This window comes from Sceloporus undulatus, chromosome 1 (genome assembly GCF_019175285.1).
Source record: "Sceloporus undulatus isolate JIND9_A2432 ecotype Alabama chromosome 1, SceUnd_v1.1, whole genome shotgun sequence".
NCBI classification, from domain to species: Eukaryota; Metazoa; Chordata; class Lepidosauria; order Squamata; family Phrynosomatidae; genus Sceloporus; species Sceloporus undulatus.
In genome coordinates, this window is record NC_056522.1 from 261,732,686 (window position 1) to 261,750,651 (window position 17,966).

General features: G+C 41.5%; 1 protein-coding gene across 1 annotated transcript in view; it reads left to right on the forward strand.

Annotated features, from left to right (window-relative positions):
- The window catches only part of LOC121926322 (sodium/hydrogen exchanger 10-like), a 587,624-nt gene that overhangs the window by 471,418 nt on the left and 98,240 nt on the right, over window positions 1-17,966 (forward strand). Inside the window, exons 6-8 of the mRNA XM_042459209.1 lie at window positions 9,904-10,065; window positions 10,191-10,290; window positions 14,566-14,709. Of these exons, the coding sequence (XP_042315143.1) occupies window positions 9,904-10,065; window positions 10,191-10,290; window positions 14,566-14,709 (406 nt within the window). The remainder of the gene's footprint in view (window positions 1-9,903; window positions 10,066-10,190; window positions 10,291-14,565; window positions 14,710-17,966) is intronic.

A 17,966-nucleotide genomic window follows, 5' to 3' on the forward strand; every position in this document is an offset into this window, starting at 1 on the left:
CCAAACAGGCTTTTAGCTTACTTTCTGATTCAATAAAGACTTCTGCACTTAAAAAACTGGTGGAGTGATGGTGGAGATGAATAACCACTGGAGGCATTTTTCATCTTTTCTCTTTCTGTCCTTACCACGAGAGTGCTTTGGAGAAAGGACCTTGAGAGGTGGGGTGATTGTGCTTGTTGTTGTTGGTTTTCAGATCTCTAGGAACTTATCTTTTCCTCTCTGTGGAAACTGCTGACCCAGGGAGCCATGCACCATCAGTGTGGCTTTGCCTCTCTACTTGGTGAAGCTTTTCTCCATCCATGGTGTTACTGAAAGCCAGGTTCTTCTTTGTAGTTTCTTTTATACACAAATGGGTTCTTCATTGTGGTCTCTGTGAATCACACAAATGGGTTTTCCTGTGCATGTGTAGAGACGTTTGGAACTTTCTAGAAAAGTTAGGGAAGATTTTTTTGCAGTAGCTTTGTCCACTCTATATATACTCCTAGCATCCCCACTCTTTTCCCTCAGTTCCTTTTTGTCCACTGCACTAGCAGCAATGAAGGAACTGATTCTTAGAATCACTCTTCAGTTGCAAACTTATAACAGTTACTTGGCATTTGGATACGGATTGTTGTTTGACACGACTTCGATGCTTGATCCCTTGTCAATACCGATCTCTACCAGTTTCGCATCTGAAGCCAGCAGTAAGCCCAACACTCTCCATTTCCTCTCTCTCAGGATGAGCTGCTGTTTTTAATTGCGAGAAGGATTGCTATTACATGCCAGTCGACCCTGAATATCATTTCCGGCACTATGTCCATGAGATCCCTACGGACCCTTGCAGCTCCCCCACAGGCTCTGTCATTCTCCAGTTGGCTCCATCTTTGAGACCTTGTCCATCTACTTCTGGACACACTTAACAGAAGGCACCACCTGTTCCTCTGCACCATAAATCCTTGGCGGATAGATGGTTACTAGTGCTTCCTCGCTCTCCATGGCCTGCACGTCCTGATTCGGATTGTTCACCAACATGAATTCATGCACTGTCCCCTTCCAACACTATTGTAGTCCATGAGTCAGCCTCTCCAATGGGTGATGTTCGTTCTTTTTTGGAGCAAGTTATTCAAATGGCAAATGCACTGGACCTCAAAGTGGTTCACTGTAATGCTGAACCTTTGGATTTGATCTATGAAAGAATCCAATCCAAAGTTCCTACTGCTGCTTCCACTGGACTTCTTCCATCTATGTCTCACATCACCAACCATTCTTGGACTGCCCCAGCTATCATATCTTCGACTTATAAGAAGATCGATAATCTCTATAGACTGATTCTTTCCAACTCACCTTGGCTTCGTGATCATCTGTGCCTGAATTCAGCCATTGTCAAAGCCTCCCAACTGAAGCCTGACTCCTCAAACATCCTCGATTCCCATAGACAAAGAAGGCAGGAATCTGGACAGCATGGCTCAGAAACTACACTCTGCAGCAGCTTTGGGTCTTTGTGTTGCCAATTACATTGCATGTATGGGAGCTTATCAGCAACATCTCTGGGAGAGGATCTTCCCCTTCTCAATAAGCTCCCAGTGGCTCAAGCACTGCAGTCCAAAGCACATTCCCTTGGTGCTCAGCAGATCAACTCTGCCTGTCAATCTGCAGATTGTGACTCAAAAGTCTCATCAGGTTTGATTGCCCGCTGCCGGCATGCCTAGCTTTGAGCGTTGGATCTTTGGCATGAAGCCCGAGCTATTATAGAAGACATACCCTTTGGTGATTCTGGACTCTTTAACAAAGAGACAAATGAGTAGTTGAATCACAATCATAAGATGATGACCACGGCAAAGAAATATGGTATGTCTTCTTCCTTGCCACATTTTATTCTGCGTTGGCGATGGGCCTGGCAACGGCCATCCTGCACCCAGTTGAGGTCTTACAGCCCATCTGGATCGAGGAGGCAGAGGTTCTCTTCACAGTCCTCTTCCTCCTCTGGCAGATGCTATACCAGCCAGCCTCGGTACCATCAATCCTTTAGAAAGGAGGACGACCAAGGTAAAAAGTGTCTGTGACTTTTCCCTTATGTGTGCTTCCTTTCCTTTCCTGACCTACTTTTGGTCATAGACTTTCTCAGTATCTTGATGTTTGGTCTTCTGTAACATCTGCTTCTTGGGTGCTTACCATCATTGCCAAAGGCTATGCCCTCGAATTCAAAAACTACCCACTACGGGGATTCATCCACTCCTCAGACACCCTACTTGATGAAGTGCATGCTTTGCTTTCCAAAGACATCATCGAACCCATGCCCGTGTCTTAGATCCGACAGTGCTTTTTTTCTCGATTCTTTATTTTTTCCAAACAAGATGACTGTCTTCGACTCATTCTGGATTTGTGCCGCTTGAATTCCTACATTTGTTACAGACGGTTCCATATAGTAACTCTCTCTTCCATCCTTTCCCTTTTGCAGAAAGGAGACTGGTTCACCACCCCCGATCTCAAAGATGCTTATTTTCACATTGTGATCATGGAGTACCATCAGAGATTCCTGGCATTTCAAGTCGGCCAGAACTTATACCAGTTTTGAGTCTTTCCTTTCGGCCTGTCCACAGCTCCCAGAGTCTTCACAAAATGCATGGTTGTTGTGGCAGCCTTCCTCTGTCAGCACGGTATATTCGTCTTCCCATACCTGGACGATTGGCTTCTTATGGCAACCTCGAGACAGGTTCTCGTTCGAGACGTCCAGTTCACCTTGTCTGTGCTCAAATCTGTCGTCCTCATAGTCAACAAGTCCAAGTCCAATCTCTTCCCATCTCAAGAGATCACGTTCATCGAAGCTATTTTGCATTCGAGGCGAGGCCTGGTTTACCTTCTTCAGGACAGATTCAAGTCTTGTTTCGGGTGATTCAGCCCTGTATCCGACACAGAAGGATTTTTGCCCACTTGGTACAGATCACTCTGGGCCATATTGCCTCTACTACTTAAGTAACTCCTTGATCCCGACTTCGATTCTGAAGATTTCAGTCTTGGTTCCTGTCCATCTTCGATCCCTTATGAGACTCTCCCTTCAAATGGTTTATAGTTCTAAGAACTGTGTCCAGGACATTACATTGGTGGCTGAATCCCAACAATATGTGCATTGGCATACCTTTTCTACCTCCGCAGCCACATCTCACCCTAGCAACCAGTGCCTCTGTGGCCAGTTAGGGAACTCACGTAGAAGGCCTCAAACTGAAAGAAAAGTGTTCCTCCGAGGAGAGACTGCTTCACATCCACACTCTTGAGATGTTAGCAGTAGAAAAAGCCTTGTGGTCCATCGAATTCCTGTTTCAAAACTGAATGCTCACAGACAACAACATCGTCATGTACTGTCTCAACAAACAAGGTGGCATGGGGTCCCAAACCCTACTTGACCTCACCCATCATGTCTCGAAGTGGTGCATTCCACGGCACATCATTCGGCAAGCAATCCATCTACCGAGTGAGAAGGATGGACTGGTGGGCAACTCGGCCAGTCCTCAGATTCGTGCTATGAATGAAGGATCCATCCTGACATGATGAGGAAACTATTACATTGTTAGGGCTTACCCCACATCGATCTCTTTGCCAGGCATCTGAACTGTCAGTGCCTGCAATTTTGCTCAAGGAGCAAAATTTGAGGTTCTCAAGGAGATGCCTTTCTGTGGACATCTACTTATGCTTTTTATCCATTTCCACTGATCACCAGGGTTGTGGCAAAGATGACATAGGACAGGTCAGACACCATCCTGATCACCTTGTGATGGCTGAGGCAGCTGTGGTTCAGACCTCTATTTCGTTTAGCCCCGAGAATTATCTCTTACTGCCCTTAAGCCCTGATCTTCTCACCATGTACAATGGTTGGGTTCAACACTTAGACCTGGAGACTCTTCGCCTAGTCGCTTGACATATTTGACCATAACCACCTTACCTGAATTTGTGCAGTGGGTCACAAGCCATCGTCATAGAAATCTTACCATTTGAAGTAAATGAAATTCCTGACATCTTTGATGTCCTGATCTTGGGTTCAAGTTCCTCAAGTTTTGGACTTTCTTGTGTTTTCAGTAGTAATTGGACTTTACATTTCTACTTTGAAATATTATTTGGCAGCCATCTGTACTCACTACCAGTTCGATGGTCACCCATCTTTTTTCAAGATTTAAAACATTCCTGAAGGAATTCATCAACCTCCATCCTCCTGCTCTGGTATCAACGCCGGCTTGGAGTCTCGAGTTGGTCCTGCAGCTCTTCGAACCCATAGCTAAGACAGATCTCACAGACTCAGAGGGCGGCCAATGACAAACAAACCCTCTAAAGAAACCTTGTCAAGAAATCCCTGTGAGAAAGTCATGATAAATCAGAAACATCCACAATCCTGTTCAAAATGGAAGAAGACCTTTTGGACTCCTTCCAGGACAGAAAGAGGTGGGAAGACCCCCTAACACTGCACCCCTTCACACAGAGACCAGAGGCCCGCTAACACCGCACCTCTTCACACACAACTCTGGAGACCAGGGCTCAAATCCCTGCTCAGACATGGAAACCAACTGGATGACCTTGGGCAAGTCACAGTCTCTCAACCTCAAATGATGGTAACGGCAAAAAAGCCCACTGAACAAATCTTGAAAACTTGAAGGCACAACAACAATAAGTAATATACAGTATATGTAAATAAACCTGGGGAACTGAATTTATATTTCTGACCTTAGCTTTTATGTTGTCATGTCCTCCATTTTTCTTGAACATCTTCCATTTTAAGTATGTCTAAGAAACATGAATTTACATTTATATATGGATGTTCTTAGCTTTTATTTTGTCATGTCTTGAGCTTTTCTTGCATGCTGTCCATTTTGACCATGGCTAAAAAGCATGGGTTTATATTTATAGAAGCATTTTTTAACATTTTGTAATGTTCTCCATTTTGAGGATGACTAAGAAGCATGAACTGGCATTTCTAGGAGTGTTTTTAGCTTTTATTTGGTCAGATACTCCATTTTCCTTGAATATCCTCCATTTCTAGCATGACTAAGAAGCATACATTTATAGTAGTTTTTTAGTGTTTATTTGATCATTCCCTACATTTTCCTTGAATATCCTCCCTAGAATACCCTATGCATACTAATATTCCATACTAACAGGGCTGGTTCTCTGAATTCATACCCACTGCAGAAATGTAGTCCTGCTGGGCTATGAAACCCACTGTGCGGGAACCTTGGGCAGGACACACTCTCTCAGCCTCAGGGGAAAAGGCAGTGGCGAAAGCTCCTTTGAATAAACCTTCCAAGGAAAGCTCAGGATTGTGTCCTTCTAAGTCAGAAAGGGCTTGAAGCTCCCACCCTTAGTGCCGGAGGGCTGTTTGGCTAGGGGGCGGGGTTTCCTGCGTAAATGCAGGACTTCTGGGAGGAAAGGGAGGGGCTTGTTGATACAACTCACAACAACCCTCTGGGATGTGGGAAGGAGCTGGTCTGGCCATGTGCGCCTTCCTGCCCCTCCAGTTCCCCACCCTGGGCCTCCATGGCCACATGCCTGCTCAGATGGCTTTGCGTGCCAACACTGGCATGCGTGCAACGGGTTTGCCAGCATGGGACTAACCCATTTGTGTGATTCACAGAGACCACGATAAAGATTGCTTACTGTAGTTCTTTAAGTGGTCATCTGTGAATTCACACAAACCCCTCAGGTTGTGTCCTGCACTTGCACATGTTCCCTCATTATGCTTCTATGCAGCAACCAATTGGAACTGAAGGAAAAGAGTGGGAATGCTAGGGTTATATATAGGATGGGCGGGGCTACTGCCAAAACGTCTTCCCTAGCAGTTCTAAAAAGTTCCAAATTTCTCTGCACAGGTGCAGGAAAACCCATTTGTGTGAATTCACAGATTACCACTCAAAGAATTACAATTACAGTGCGCCCGTGCTGTACATAGGTGCACTATACACAGCTTCAATCTTAGCTGAAACCATGCAACAATAAAACATGGTGCACACACGCCCCATTGTTTGCAATGGGGCGCAAGCATACACAGAAATCATCCATGGATATGGCGCTGGGTGTTATCAATATGCTGATGACACCCAAATATATTTCTCCATGTCCCGGTCATCAGCGACAACGACAGATGGCATCTCTTCCCTCAACTAGTGTCTTCAGGCAGTAATAGATTGGATGAGGGAAAACAAGCTCAAGTTGAATCCAGACAAAACTGAGGTTCTTACGGTAGGGCCTCCCAAACCAGGGATTGGGCTGCAACCTCCAGTCCTAGAGGGGCTCACACTCCCCTCAAAGGACTGTGTTCGTAGTCTGGGGGTGGTTCTTGACCCGTTGCTTCAGATGAGGAATCAGGTGAATGCGATGGTCAAGAGCGCCTGCTATTAGCTTCAGCTGATACGCCAGCTGCGCCCTTTCCTGGAACAGGGTGATCTCGAAACTGTAGTACATGCACTGGTGACCTCAAGACTTGATTTTTGCAATGCACTCTACATGGGGCTACCCTTGTGCCTAGTCCAGAAACTCCAGTTGGTACAGAATATGGCAGCCAGGTTGGTCACAGGAACAGCAAGGAGTGACCATATAACACCAATATTGAAGTCACTCCACTGGTTGCCTATCAGTTTCTGGGCAGAGTACAAGGTGTTGGTTATCACCTTTAAAGCCCTACATGGCTTGGGCCCAACCTATCTATGGGATCGCTTGCTTCCATATAATCCGCCCCGTACACTCAGGTCCTCTGGGAGGAATTTATTAAAGCCCTTAAAGACCAGGTTGACGGCGACCTCCCAGAGGACATCCTCTGCAGCCACTCCCAACTTATGGAATGGCCTGCCGGATGAGATCCATCAAATTACCAATCTAGAGAGCTTTAAAAAGGCAATTAAGACGGATCTCTTCCAGCAAGCCTTCCCGGAATAAAATGCTCGGCCACAAATAAGACTTCCCATCCAGTGAACTCTGCCCATGATGATTTTTATTTAGCTTAGTTGGTTTTAATATGTAGTTTTTAATCTTACATTGTTTAATCTTGTTTTAAGGGGGGGGCATTATGTATATATGGATGTATTTTAACCAGTTGTACGACGCTTTGATTGCCTGGCAAAAAGCGGGATAGAAATTAAAATTTTATTATTTTATTTACCGTATTAGAATTCCCCTTATGTGGGGGGATCCAGAATGAATTCCTCTGTGTAAGGGAAGGGCCTACTGTACAGGTAAGCAACCTGTCCTTATCCTGCATCTGTGCAGTGCATCTTTGAGAACCTTCAAGGGTGTTACATAAAAGTTTTGGTGGTAGCCTCACCCATCTCCAGCACATCTATACATGGAGGTCCCTGCTGAAACTGCCAGTTCATTCTTATCTGCCGCTGCAGCATCAGCATCGATAGGAACTGTGTTCTTCATATTTGTCAGTCTTTATTAGGCTTTTGGCCTATTTGACCATAGCTTTAGCAGATGCTGCTGCTGGTGGTGTTCAAAGGTACATTCAGTCTTTTTCTTCTGCTGGTGTCTTTCAAGAAATGTGCCTTCTGTAGTGCTAAGATCCCAGAACAGGGTGGACACTAGAAATGTCTCCTCTATCTAGGCAAAGTTCATATGGTTTCCTCTTATGCCAACTGTACTGACTGTACACTTTAGGCTAGATGGAACAGAGAGTTGTGTCTGAAACTATTATTGTATGAATAGGCCCTCCGCTTCAAGTACTGTCTGCTTATTCTTTGGGATTGATCAGTATGGAACCAACAAAGCCTCAACTTTACATTAAAACATTAAAATTCATTAAAATATTATATTTGTCATTGTTGTGTGCCTTCAAGTCATTTCCAACTTATATACAAACCTTAAAAAGCACCACACAGCATTACAAGTCCACCCCATATCAGTTTGTGAAAGCCCGATGACACAAAAATGTTTTAACTTGCTGATCGAAAGACAGGAAGGATGGGACCATCCTGGCCTCTTTAGGAAGGGCGTTCTAAAGTCTGGCAGCGGCCACCAAGAAGTCTCTCTCGTACATGCTTTAGGATAATGCATGTAACAGTGAAATTCTATACATGTCTATGCAGAACTAGATGCCTTAAATTATGGAGGATCTTGCTCCCTGGTAAATGTAAATCTGATTCTCTTTTTATTCACAAAGGGAGAATTAATCCTACCACGACCTACAAATGCATATAGTATACTATCAGTACATTATTATTATTATTATTATTATTATTATTATTATTATTAAGTAGAATTGTGTCTTCAGAGAAGGACACAGGATCACCTTAAGGATGCAGTAATGTTCCTACTGAAATCAGTACCAGATTATTCACTTGTTTAAATTCAGCAGAATTGTTGCCAAAACTTGTTGTTGTTAACTGCCCTCGAGTTGATCTCGACTTATGACGACCCTATGGATGAGACATCTCCAAGACCCTCTGTCCTCCACTGCTTTGCTTAATTATTGCAAGCCCATACCCGTGACCATCTTATTAGAGCCCATCCATCTGGCATGTGGCCTTCCTCACTTCCAACTTCCCTCCACCTTTCCCAGTATTATTGTCTTTTCCAACGAGTCCTTCCTTCTCATGATATGTCCGAAGTACGACAGCCTCAGTTTGGTCATCTTGGCTTCCAGGGTGGTTTCTGGCTTGATCTGCTCTAGGACCCATTTGTTTGTTCTTTTGGCTGTCCATGGAATCCTCAGCACTCTTCTCTAGCATCACATTTCAAATGAATTGATTTTCTTCCTATCATCTTTCTTAACTGTCCAGCTCTCACATCCATACATGGTAATAAGGAATACAATGGCATGTATAACATAATAAATAAAATAAATATTTTAACTGTATGATTCTAACTTGTGCTGAGTTGTGTATCTTTGCATTTTAGAATCTTTTCTAGTTCTTTCATAGCCACCCTCCCCATTCTTAGTCTTCTTCTGCTTTCCTGACTACAGTCCCCATTTCTATCAATATTTGATTCCAGGTATGAGAATTCTTTTACTATTCCTGTTTCTTCATTGTCTAGGTTGAACTTGTGAAGGCCCTCGGTGGTCATTATTTTTGTTTTCTTTATGTTCAACATTAAGCCTGCTTTGATCTTCCTTAGTAGGTGTTCCAGGTCTGTGAGGTTTTCTGCTAGTACAGTGCACCCGCATTATACATGGCTTTCAGCATATGTGAAAGCTGCATGGGAGCGCACGGGGCGCGTGGGGTGGCGCGTCCCATTAAGATTGAATGGGGTTTGAGCACACATGCATGCATGAGCCCCATTCACTTGAATGGGGTTTGAGCACGCACGGTATTTGGCTTACGTGGGGCCCCCGGAACGGATCCCCTGCATAAGCCAAGAACGCACTGTACTCTGATATCATCTGCATATCTTAGATTGTTGATATTCCTTCCTCCTATTTTCACTCCTCCTTCTTCTGTATCCAAGCCTGCTTTTCTTATAATATGTTCTGCATACAAGTTGAACATATAGGGTGAAAGGATACAGCCTTGTCTGATCCCTTTGTCAATTGGGAACCATTCTGTTTCTCTATGTTCTGTTTTGACAGTAGCCTCTTGTCTGTAGTACAGATTTGTCTTCAGATGTGTTAGCACTCCCATGTCTTTAAGGGCATTCCATAGCCTTTCATGATCTATGCAGTCAAAGGCTTTGCTGTAGTCTATAAAGCACATGCTGATTTTCTTTTGGAATTCCCTGGTGTGCTTCATTAGCCGTCGTATGTTTGCAATATTTGCCAAAATTACCTACAGTTAATTTGTCTCATTAATTTAGAAGCGGCTAAACTATGGTTTGACCATGAATGGATCAAATTAATCAAATTCAGTTCTGGTTGCTGTAATATAATTATGCAATATAGCTGTAGTTCTCTGTAATTAACTGTGGTAATACAAATTTCAAATAGTTTAATTGTATGTTTTTCTTTTACAGTCAAAGAGATTTTTATAAAATTGATTTTGAAATTTTTTGCAAGTGCTATATTTGGATTTCTGAGTTCAAAATTAGTTATTTATTGGCTGGCACATATTTTCAATGATGGAATAATTGAAGTAGTTCTGAGCTTCTCCATGGCATACGTAATTTTCTTCTTGGGTAAGTTGACTACATTATTTCTACAAAATGCAATGAATAGCTTGTATTTATTAACAGGCACATCTAATTGTTAATATAGTTATATAATTGTAATTTCATTTTTTGTGTCTTCTTTTTTTCATTAGCTGAATGGTTTGGAATGTCTGGAGTTATTGCTCTTTGTATGTTGGGTCTTCTTTTAGATTCTGTAAGCTTTAGTCCAGGAATGGCTATGTTTCTTTATAAGTAAGTATACTGTATATTTCTTGAAATATTTTTGAACATTTATGTTGGCTAGTTTTGTTCTTTTTACATAACAGTTGAGAAATTTGAACTTATCATATATGCCCAACTATGTCGAGAAATTTATGCTCCAAAATTGACCCTAAAATCCTGAGTTGACTTCTATATGGTTCAGTACACTAATACTACTTAGAAAGGTCCTGAAACAAGGAAGTCTGGTGCCCCAATGTTGGTGCCTTGAGGGACATGTTCTCCCTCCCTCCCTCCCTCCCTCCCTCTCTCTCTCTCTCTCTCTCTGTGTGTGGGTGTGTGTGTGTGTGTTTCCCAGTCCGGTTTGCAAGGCTTCTCTTCCCATGGAAAAAGCTCCCCATTGAACACCACATGTTTTCTTCCCTAGTCCGATATGCAAGGTTTCTCTTTCCATGAAAAAACTTCCCATTGATCACCACCTGTTTCCCTCCCCAGTCCGATTTGCAAGGCATCTCTTCCCAAGGGGAAAAAAAAGCAGGAATGTAAAAATGTAAAAGCAGGAAACAAAGAACCAAAAATACTTGGTGAATTTGGCCTAAGATTAAGAAATGAGAGATAATGACATACTGAATTTTGTGACACCAGTAGTTTGTTTGGGGCAAACACATTCTTTAGGCAACTGAAAAGATTACTATCAGATGTCAATAGAGAAAACAAACACACTATTTAATTGAAATCAGAAAACAGAACCATTCCATTCTTTCAGCAAAAACAACGCTAGGAGTGGTGTGGCAAAGACTATGTATGATCTTTTAATATCAAAAATTAAAGTAAAGCTAAATCAGTCATAGTGCCAAAATAACATCTAAAGTGCATCCCTGAAGAAGATAAAGACTGTGTAAAGAACGGGTTTGCACTGGAAGCCTAACTCACCATGAACCAAAAGAACTGTGAACCAAAACTAGGGATATTAACATGGAAGAATGCCAAAAATATGTTGTTGTTAACCGCCCTTGAGTCAATTGTGACTCATGGCAACCCTGTGAATGAGACATCTCCCTGTCCTCCACTGCCTTGCTTAGGTCCAGCAAACTCATACTTCTGACCTTCTTAATTCAGTCCATCCATCTAGCTTTCAGTCTTCCTTTTTTCCTACTGCTTTCCACTTTTTCTAGTATTATTGCTTTTTCCAGTGAATTGTGCCTTCTCATGCTATACCTGTAATCAAAAGGGGGAAACCCTCAATGGATATCTGAAGAAATGCTTCACATTGTCAAGGATAGAGAAGGAGAAAAGGAATAGATGACAAAAACAGAGACAAAATTCTGAATGCAACTGTTAGCCATCTTGTTCATAGGGTCAAAGAAAACCACAGGATTACAAAAAATGCAAAGAAATAGAAGGGGACAACAAAAAAGGATAAAACAAGAAACCTATTCTGCAGGATCTGAAAGTTCTGAATTCAAAGTTCTGAATTATCAACAGGGGAACACATTACATAATCAAGAGAAAATGAAAGATGGAAGCAATACACTGAACAACTATACAAAGAAGGCAAAAGGATGACAATTTTTTTTCCAAAAAAAAAGAACCTTTTCATGAGGAACCTAAAATTTTAGAATGTCAAATGGAAGCTGTTCTCAAAGCATTTGGAAGAAAGAAATATTCATGATCAGTAATTGAATAATTATATTTATGTTTTTTAACTTTGTATTTTAATGTAATTTTATACTGTTTTAATGTGATTATTATTTTTTTTAAAAAAATATTGTTAAGTTTTTAACCAATTTTATATGTGAGATGCCTTGAGTCCCATGCTGGGAGAAAGGTGGCATATAAATAAAATAAAATAAAATGACCAGACACAAAAAGTTGGGTTAAATAGGAGACATGTTGTTTGACATATATTCTATTTAAGTTAATTGGACCTGAAAGGATGTAGAGGGGGAGCAACCTGATGTGGGTCCAGTTGATGCCAGAAGTCTATGTTAGAATATCACCTCAGTTTTCTTTTGTGTGAAACTTCTGAGCCCAGAAAGCAATCCAGTAGCTAGGTTGCTCCCTGGCTGGCAATGACTTTGAAGCTAAACCCAGAGTACTCTCCCCAAGTACCAGGATCTTATAAGTGAAAGCAAAATCCACAGGTTGGCCTCAGCGATGGACTCCTTCCCCACCCACCCTGAATCCTAGGACCTATAGGGGCTATTCCAGAGCTCTACCCTTCTCTGAAAAATGTGTCAAAGTCTGACTAAAATAAACTGAAGTCTTAATTTTTCTCCCCACTACCTGCCATGGACAAGGGACAAGTGTCTGCTTAGTCCCATTCCCCCAGTAAGCTAGCCAGTAAGGAGTTCACCCCCTTTTGCTAGTCTCCCAGGAAGATCAAATTGCCTTCTGACAAATGAACGCCATAGGTACTGTTGAGCTCTGACTGATGAAAACAAATATTAAGAAGTACAAGATGGTGGCCCAACTCTTTGTGTAAATCATTCCAGAACCCTCTTTTGAGCTGCATCCAGACTTCAGGGATCCCCATCACCACACCAAAGGTGGCATGAAAAAATAGTCAGCCAAACCAGCATAACCCCAAACCACCTGACCAGAATGCTATCATCATGCAGCCACCTGCAAAATGAGGGCCTTGCCCTTGAGCAAGTCCTAATCAATTCCACCAAACTGAGTGACTACACATGAGGAGGAGGCCCAGTGTGCTCTTCAAAGAAAAGAGGCAACAAATCATTCCAGCAGAGGTCTCTTCTTCCAAGCCACTTTACAGTGACCAATGGCTCAATTCCAGTTGACACTAAAGTGGCAACTTTAGCCTGGTCTACCGCCCAGTGAACCAAACTATGGCTGCAGATCAGAAAGAGGTGAAAGGACGAAAGACTCCCTCAAAGAAGAACCCGTTTATGAGAAACCTATAATTTTAAAAAGTGAAGTGGAAGCTACTCTCAAAGCTTTTTGAAGAAAGAAATAATGATGAACAAGTAGCATATCAATACAGCTTTTTTGAATGCCAGGAAATTATTGCAGATAGATTCTTTCTAGCAGAAAGTTGCCAATAAATGTTGAAACCAAAACAAAGGCCCACAGACTGGAAATCCTCGAAAAAGAAAGGAAAGAGGAAGACCTCAGTATAGCCTGTTTCATTGGAAGTAATGGTCTTTAGCTTGCAAGACCACTGCAGAACCATTAATAACAGGATTATTTGTCAATCACTTCTACATAAGGTTGCAATAAATCAAAGCCAACTGGATATCACATAACAACATTAGATTGAAATACTGGTGACATATACCTTCACGCTGCATTCCTGTTTGCTTTAGAAAGCAATGTATAAAGGTATTTGTATGATTTGAAGTTGCTTTTGTGTATGCATGTGTTTCCTGCTCTTACGTTCCTTTATTTTTATGCATATCTACAGAGCTACAACATAATTTGAAATATTCTGTAGCTGCAAAAATAGTATGTGGTACAGTGTACTCTTCCGTTATGCAGGGGATTTGTTCTGGGACCCCCCAATAAGGGAAAAAACGCATACGCTCAAGCCCCATTACTTCTAATGGAGTTTGAGCATACATGTTTTTCCACTTATGCGGGGCGTGCCCCATTACTTCTTCTTGGCGCGCTGAGGCTTCTTCCGGCACAGGCTTCCAGCATATGCTGGAAGCTGCATAAACCGTGCCCGCGTATAACATGGGTGCACTGTATTTAACAAAGAGTTAATCCATGTGTTGGATCAATTTGCAAAGGAACTAGCATTTGGACCTATTCCCACTGTATATGACAACAGGAACATACAATTGAATGTAAATGGAGGAAAACTTTGATCAAATCAAATAAATCAGATTAGAGCCCATATGAAGGCCTATTTGGTAGTATTTAAAAGTAATTTAAAACTTATTTATCTTCCCCAACTGTATCTGTACAGTCTTGTACAATAGAAATGTTTCAAATTTTAAATTAATTGCTACCTTCTAATCCTAGGTCAAGTCACTGGAGGTATTTGATTGTTTGGATTTTTCAAAGATAAGATTATCAGTGGCTACTAATTATAATGCATATGTGATAATCATTATATATATCACCTGAAGTATCAAAGACAATTTGTTTTTCTTGTCTCCTAATTCAATTTGAGCAACATTTATGTTTATTGTTGACAAAACTTTAATAAAATTAAAATATTTAAAACACAAACCATTTAGAAGGTATAGACTTGTAGGAGAAAGAAGATATACTGCTGTTTTCTGTAATAAACAATGTTTTCTCCCACATTGTGTTTTAACATATATATTTTTTCTTTAACAGATTCTGGTCAATGCTGACATTTTTGGCTCATATTATGATCTACCTTATAATGGGAATTGTGATTGCTCAAAAAACATTTCCATATATCAATCCTCGTGCCTTTTTTTATATTATAACAGTCTACCTTTCACTGAATCTTGTACGGTAAGAATTGTTTTTCTTGTTTTATTCTTGTTTTGGTTAAAAGTACCCATCCACCCCCATTCACACAATTTACCAAATTAAAATATTCTCGGGCTGAAAACTTACACAAATGTATACTCAGTAGAAGTAAGCTCCACAGAATTTACCAAATTTACATTTGAGCAGACATGTATAGTTTGCAATTACTTTTTTTTAAGTAATGGAAAAATAACAAGCAGTGTAAAAATGAGATATTGCTATTTACCATAAACCGTCATTCTGCGGAGGTGCCCCCAGTGACAGATGGAATTAGGACTAATCCGAAACGATGCAATTGTTTTTTTTAAAGAACAAGGCAGCTAATTTAGTATCCAGACTGAAAAACCACCAGTATACAGAAACTCCCATCTCATCAAGATTCAGATTCAGCTTTTTGGCCCTCATCAAAGCCCATTATACAATCCAGATATTAGTCCAGCACCTGCATGGCCCAATTGATTCTGACAATAAGAAGTCGGTGATAGTGTCATCAGCATTCTGATGACACTGACATTTTGGGGTAAATATTGTGGCGGCCAAGTTGCTGATGACACAAATGTTTAGAAAAAAAGTATTGCAGAACTCCAAAAATATTTCACTAGACTGAGGGGCTGAGGGTGAAAATAATCTGGGATGAATCTGGGTTGTATGTTTGTTCAGATGCATCCTGAATATACCCGATTAAGTTTGAGGAGGGGTGCTGCTGAAAAAAACACTTATCTTGGGATAATTGGTACTGGTTTTTCCCCTGAATTTTTACAAGATTTGCATTGTTGGCAGTGTGAATAATGATGCGAATAGACCTGGGATTGAACCCTGCATGCCTGTCTGTGTCTTTCCGCCCCAATGAGGGGAGAAGAGGATTCTCCCTCTTTTGTTTCCCCCCCCCCCCCCCCCCCTGTCTCTTAGTATCCATTGGCACCAGGGAAGTAAAGATAGAAGATGACAACAACAAAAAAGATAGAACAAGAGACTTCTTCCACAAGATCTGGAAAATCAAAGGGAAATTTAAATGAAGATTGGATTGCTAGATAACCAGCAGGGAAACACACTTACCTGATCAAGATAACGGAAACACACTGATGAACGATATAAAAGAGCTGGAAGGAGCACAGATTCATTCAAGGAAGAACTATGTGAAGATTAACCTACAATTTTGAAAAATGAAGTGGAAGCTGCACTAATAATAATAATAATAATACGTTTTATTTATAGACTGCTATTCCGCAATGATCATAGCGGTGTACAGTAAAAATTGTAATACAATACAAAAAACAAGGTGACAGTTAAAGGAGGGAGAAGTCCCAGCAGACTGGAGGGGGTCAAACGTTGTCACCATCTTCAAAAAGGAGAAAAAAGAGAATCCCAACAATTATTGTCCAGTTAGTCTGACATCTATATCAGGAAAGATACTAGAGCAGATCATTAAACAGAGAGTGTGAGCATCTAGAAGGCAGTGCCATAATCACAAAAAGTCAACGTGGGTTTCAGAAAATCAAGTCTTGCCAGACAAATGTTATCTCTTTCTTTGATAAAATTGCCAGCTTGGTAGATGAAGGGAATGCTGTGGGTATAGTATACAGTACATGTAAAAGAGAACTAGGAGTCCTAGACCATAAATAGAACAATGTGATGCAGCTGCTAAAAAAGTCAATGCAATGCTGGATGGATATCTACTTTGATTGTTTATTTGTGCATGATTCTATGAAAGAGCAAAGCCAAGGTTATAGTTGAACATTAAGAAAGCAAAAATAATGGTGACAGGTGACTTTCATAACTTTAAAATTAACTGTGAAGACACTGAAATAGTCAAAGGTTTCCTATAGGTTAGCTCAGTCATTAATAAAATGGAGACTGCAGTCAAAAGATTGGAAAATTAGGACATGGAAGGACAACTATTAAGGAACAAGACAAGAGCCTGAAGTGTAACAATACATAATCGGATATGAAAGTCAGTGTTGCCCATGCCATCACATTTTTGATCTCTATGTATGCTTGTGAAAGCTAGACAATGAAGTTGGTTTTTTTTAGTTTTTGATGATATCATGGACTGCCAAAAAGACAAATAAATGGGTCCTGTATCAAATCAAGTTTGAATTCTCCCTAGAAGCCAAGATGCCTAAGCAGAGATTGTCATACTGTGGATGTATCATGAGAAAACATGACTCAGTAGAAAAGATAATGATACTTGGCAAAGTAGGAAGAAGGAAAAGATGAAAACTGCATTACAGGTGGATAGATTCAATCAAGGAAGCAACAGCTACTGCTAACATGGTGACTTGGAGGTCTCTTGTTCATAGGGTCTCCAGTTGAAGTTGGAAGTTAACAACAGACTCTGCTAAAAAGGGGTGAAGCAGGCCAAAAGGAGCAGTCAGAAGCCGATCTGTCCTCAATCACCCTGGCACCACAGTGACTAGATGGCCCGTTCCCAAATGAGCCACCAGCAGGAGTGGCTTTTTGCTACTCCTTTTGTCAGTGGCTTTGGGCCTCTTTAGGGAGCCTCGGAGCAGCTTCTGGCCCTGTTGGGGTCATGGGTCATTTAAATGTCATGCCTCTCAAGTGGCCTAGCAGTTCAAGCTTGGGGACATGGGCTGTGGCTCATGCAGGAGTAAACTTTCTTTCTAGCAATCTCTCTTACCCAAAATGTTTGGGACCAGAAGTGTTTTGGATTTCAGATTTATTTGGATTTTGAAATATCTGTTTTCATAAACATACATAATGAGATATCTTGGAAATGGGTCCTAAGTCTAAACACAACATTCATTTATGTTTCATATTACATCTTATACACATAGCCTGAAGGTAATTTTATATAAGGAACTCTCAAAGGAACTCTCCTCTTCCCAGAAGGCACCTGGCTACATCTCTGCCTCTGTGGGGAAAGAAGGAAGGTAGGGCTTCCCATCTGCCCTGCACAAAGGAACTCTCCTCTTCCCAGAAGGCACCTGGCTACATCTCTGCCTCTGTGGGGAAAGAAGGAAGGTAGGGCTTCCCATCTGCCCTGCACAAAGGAACTCCATCCTTCCCACAAGGCACCTGGCTACATCTCTTCCTCTGTGGGAAAAGAAGGAAGGTAGGGCTTCCCATCTGCCCTGCACAAAGGAACTCTCTTCTTCCCAGAAGGCACCTGGCTACATCTCTGCCTCTGTGGGGAAAGAAGGAAGGTAGGGCTTCCCATCTGCCCTGCACAAAGGAACTCCATCCTTCCCACAAGGCACCTGGCTACATCTCTTCCTCTG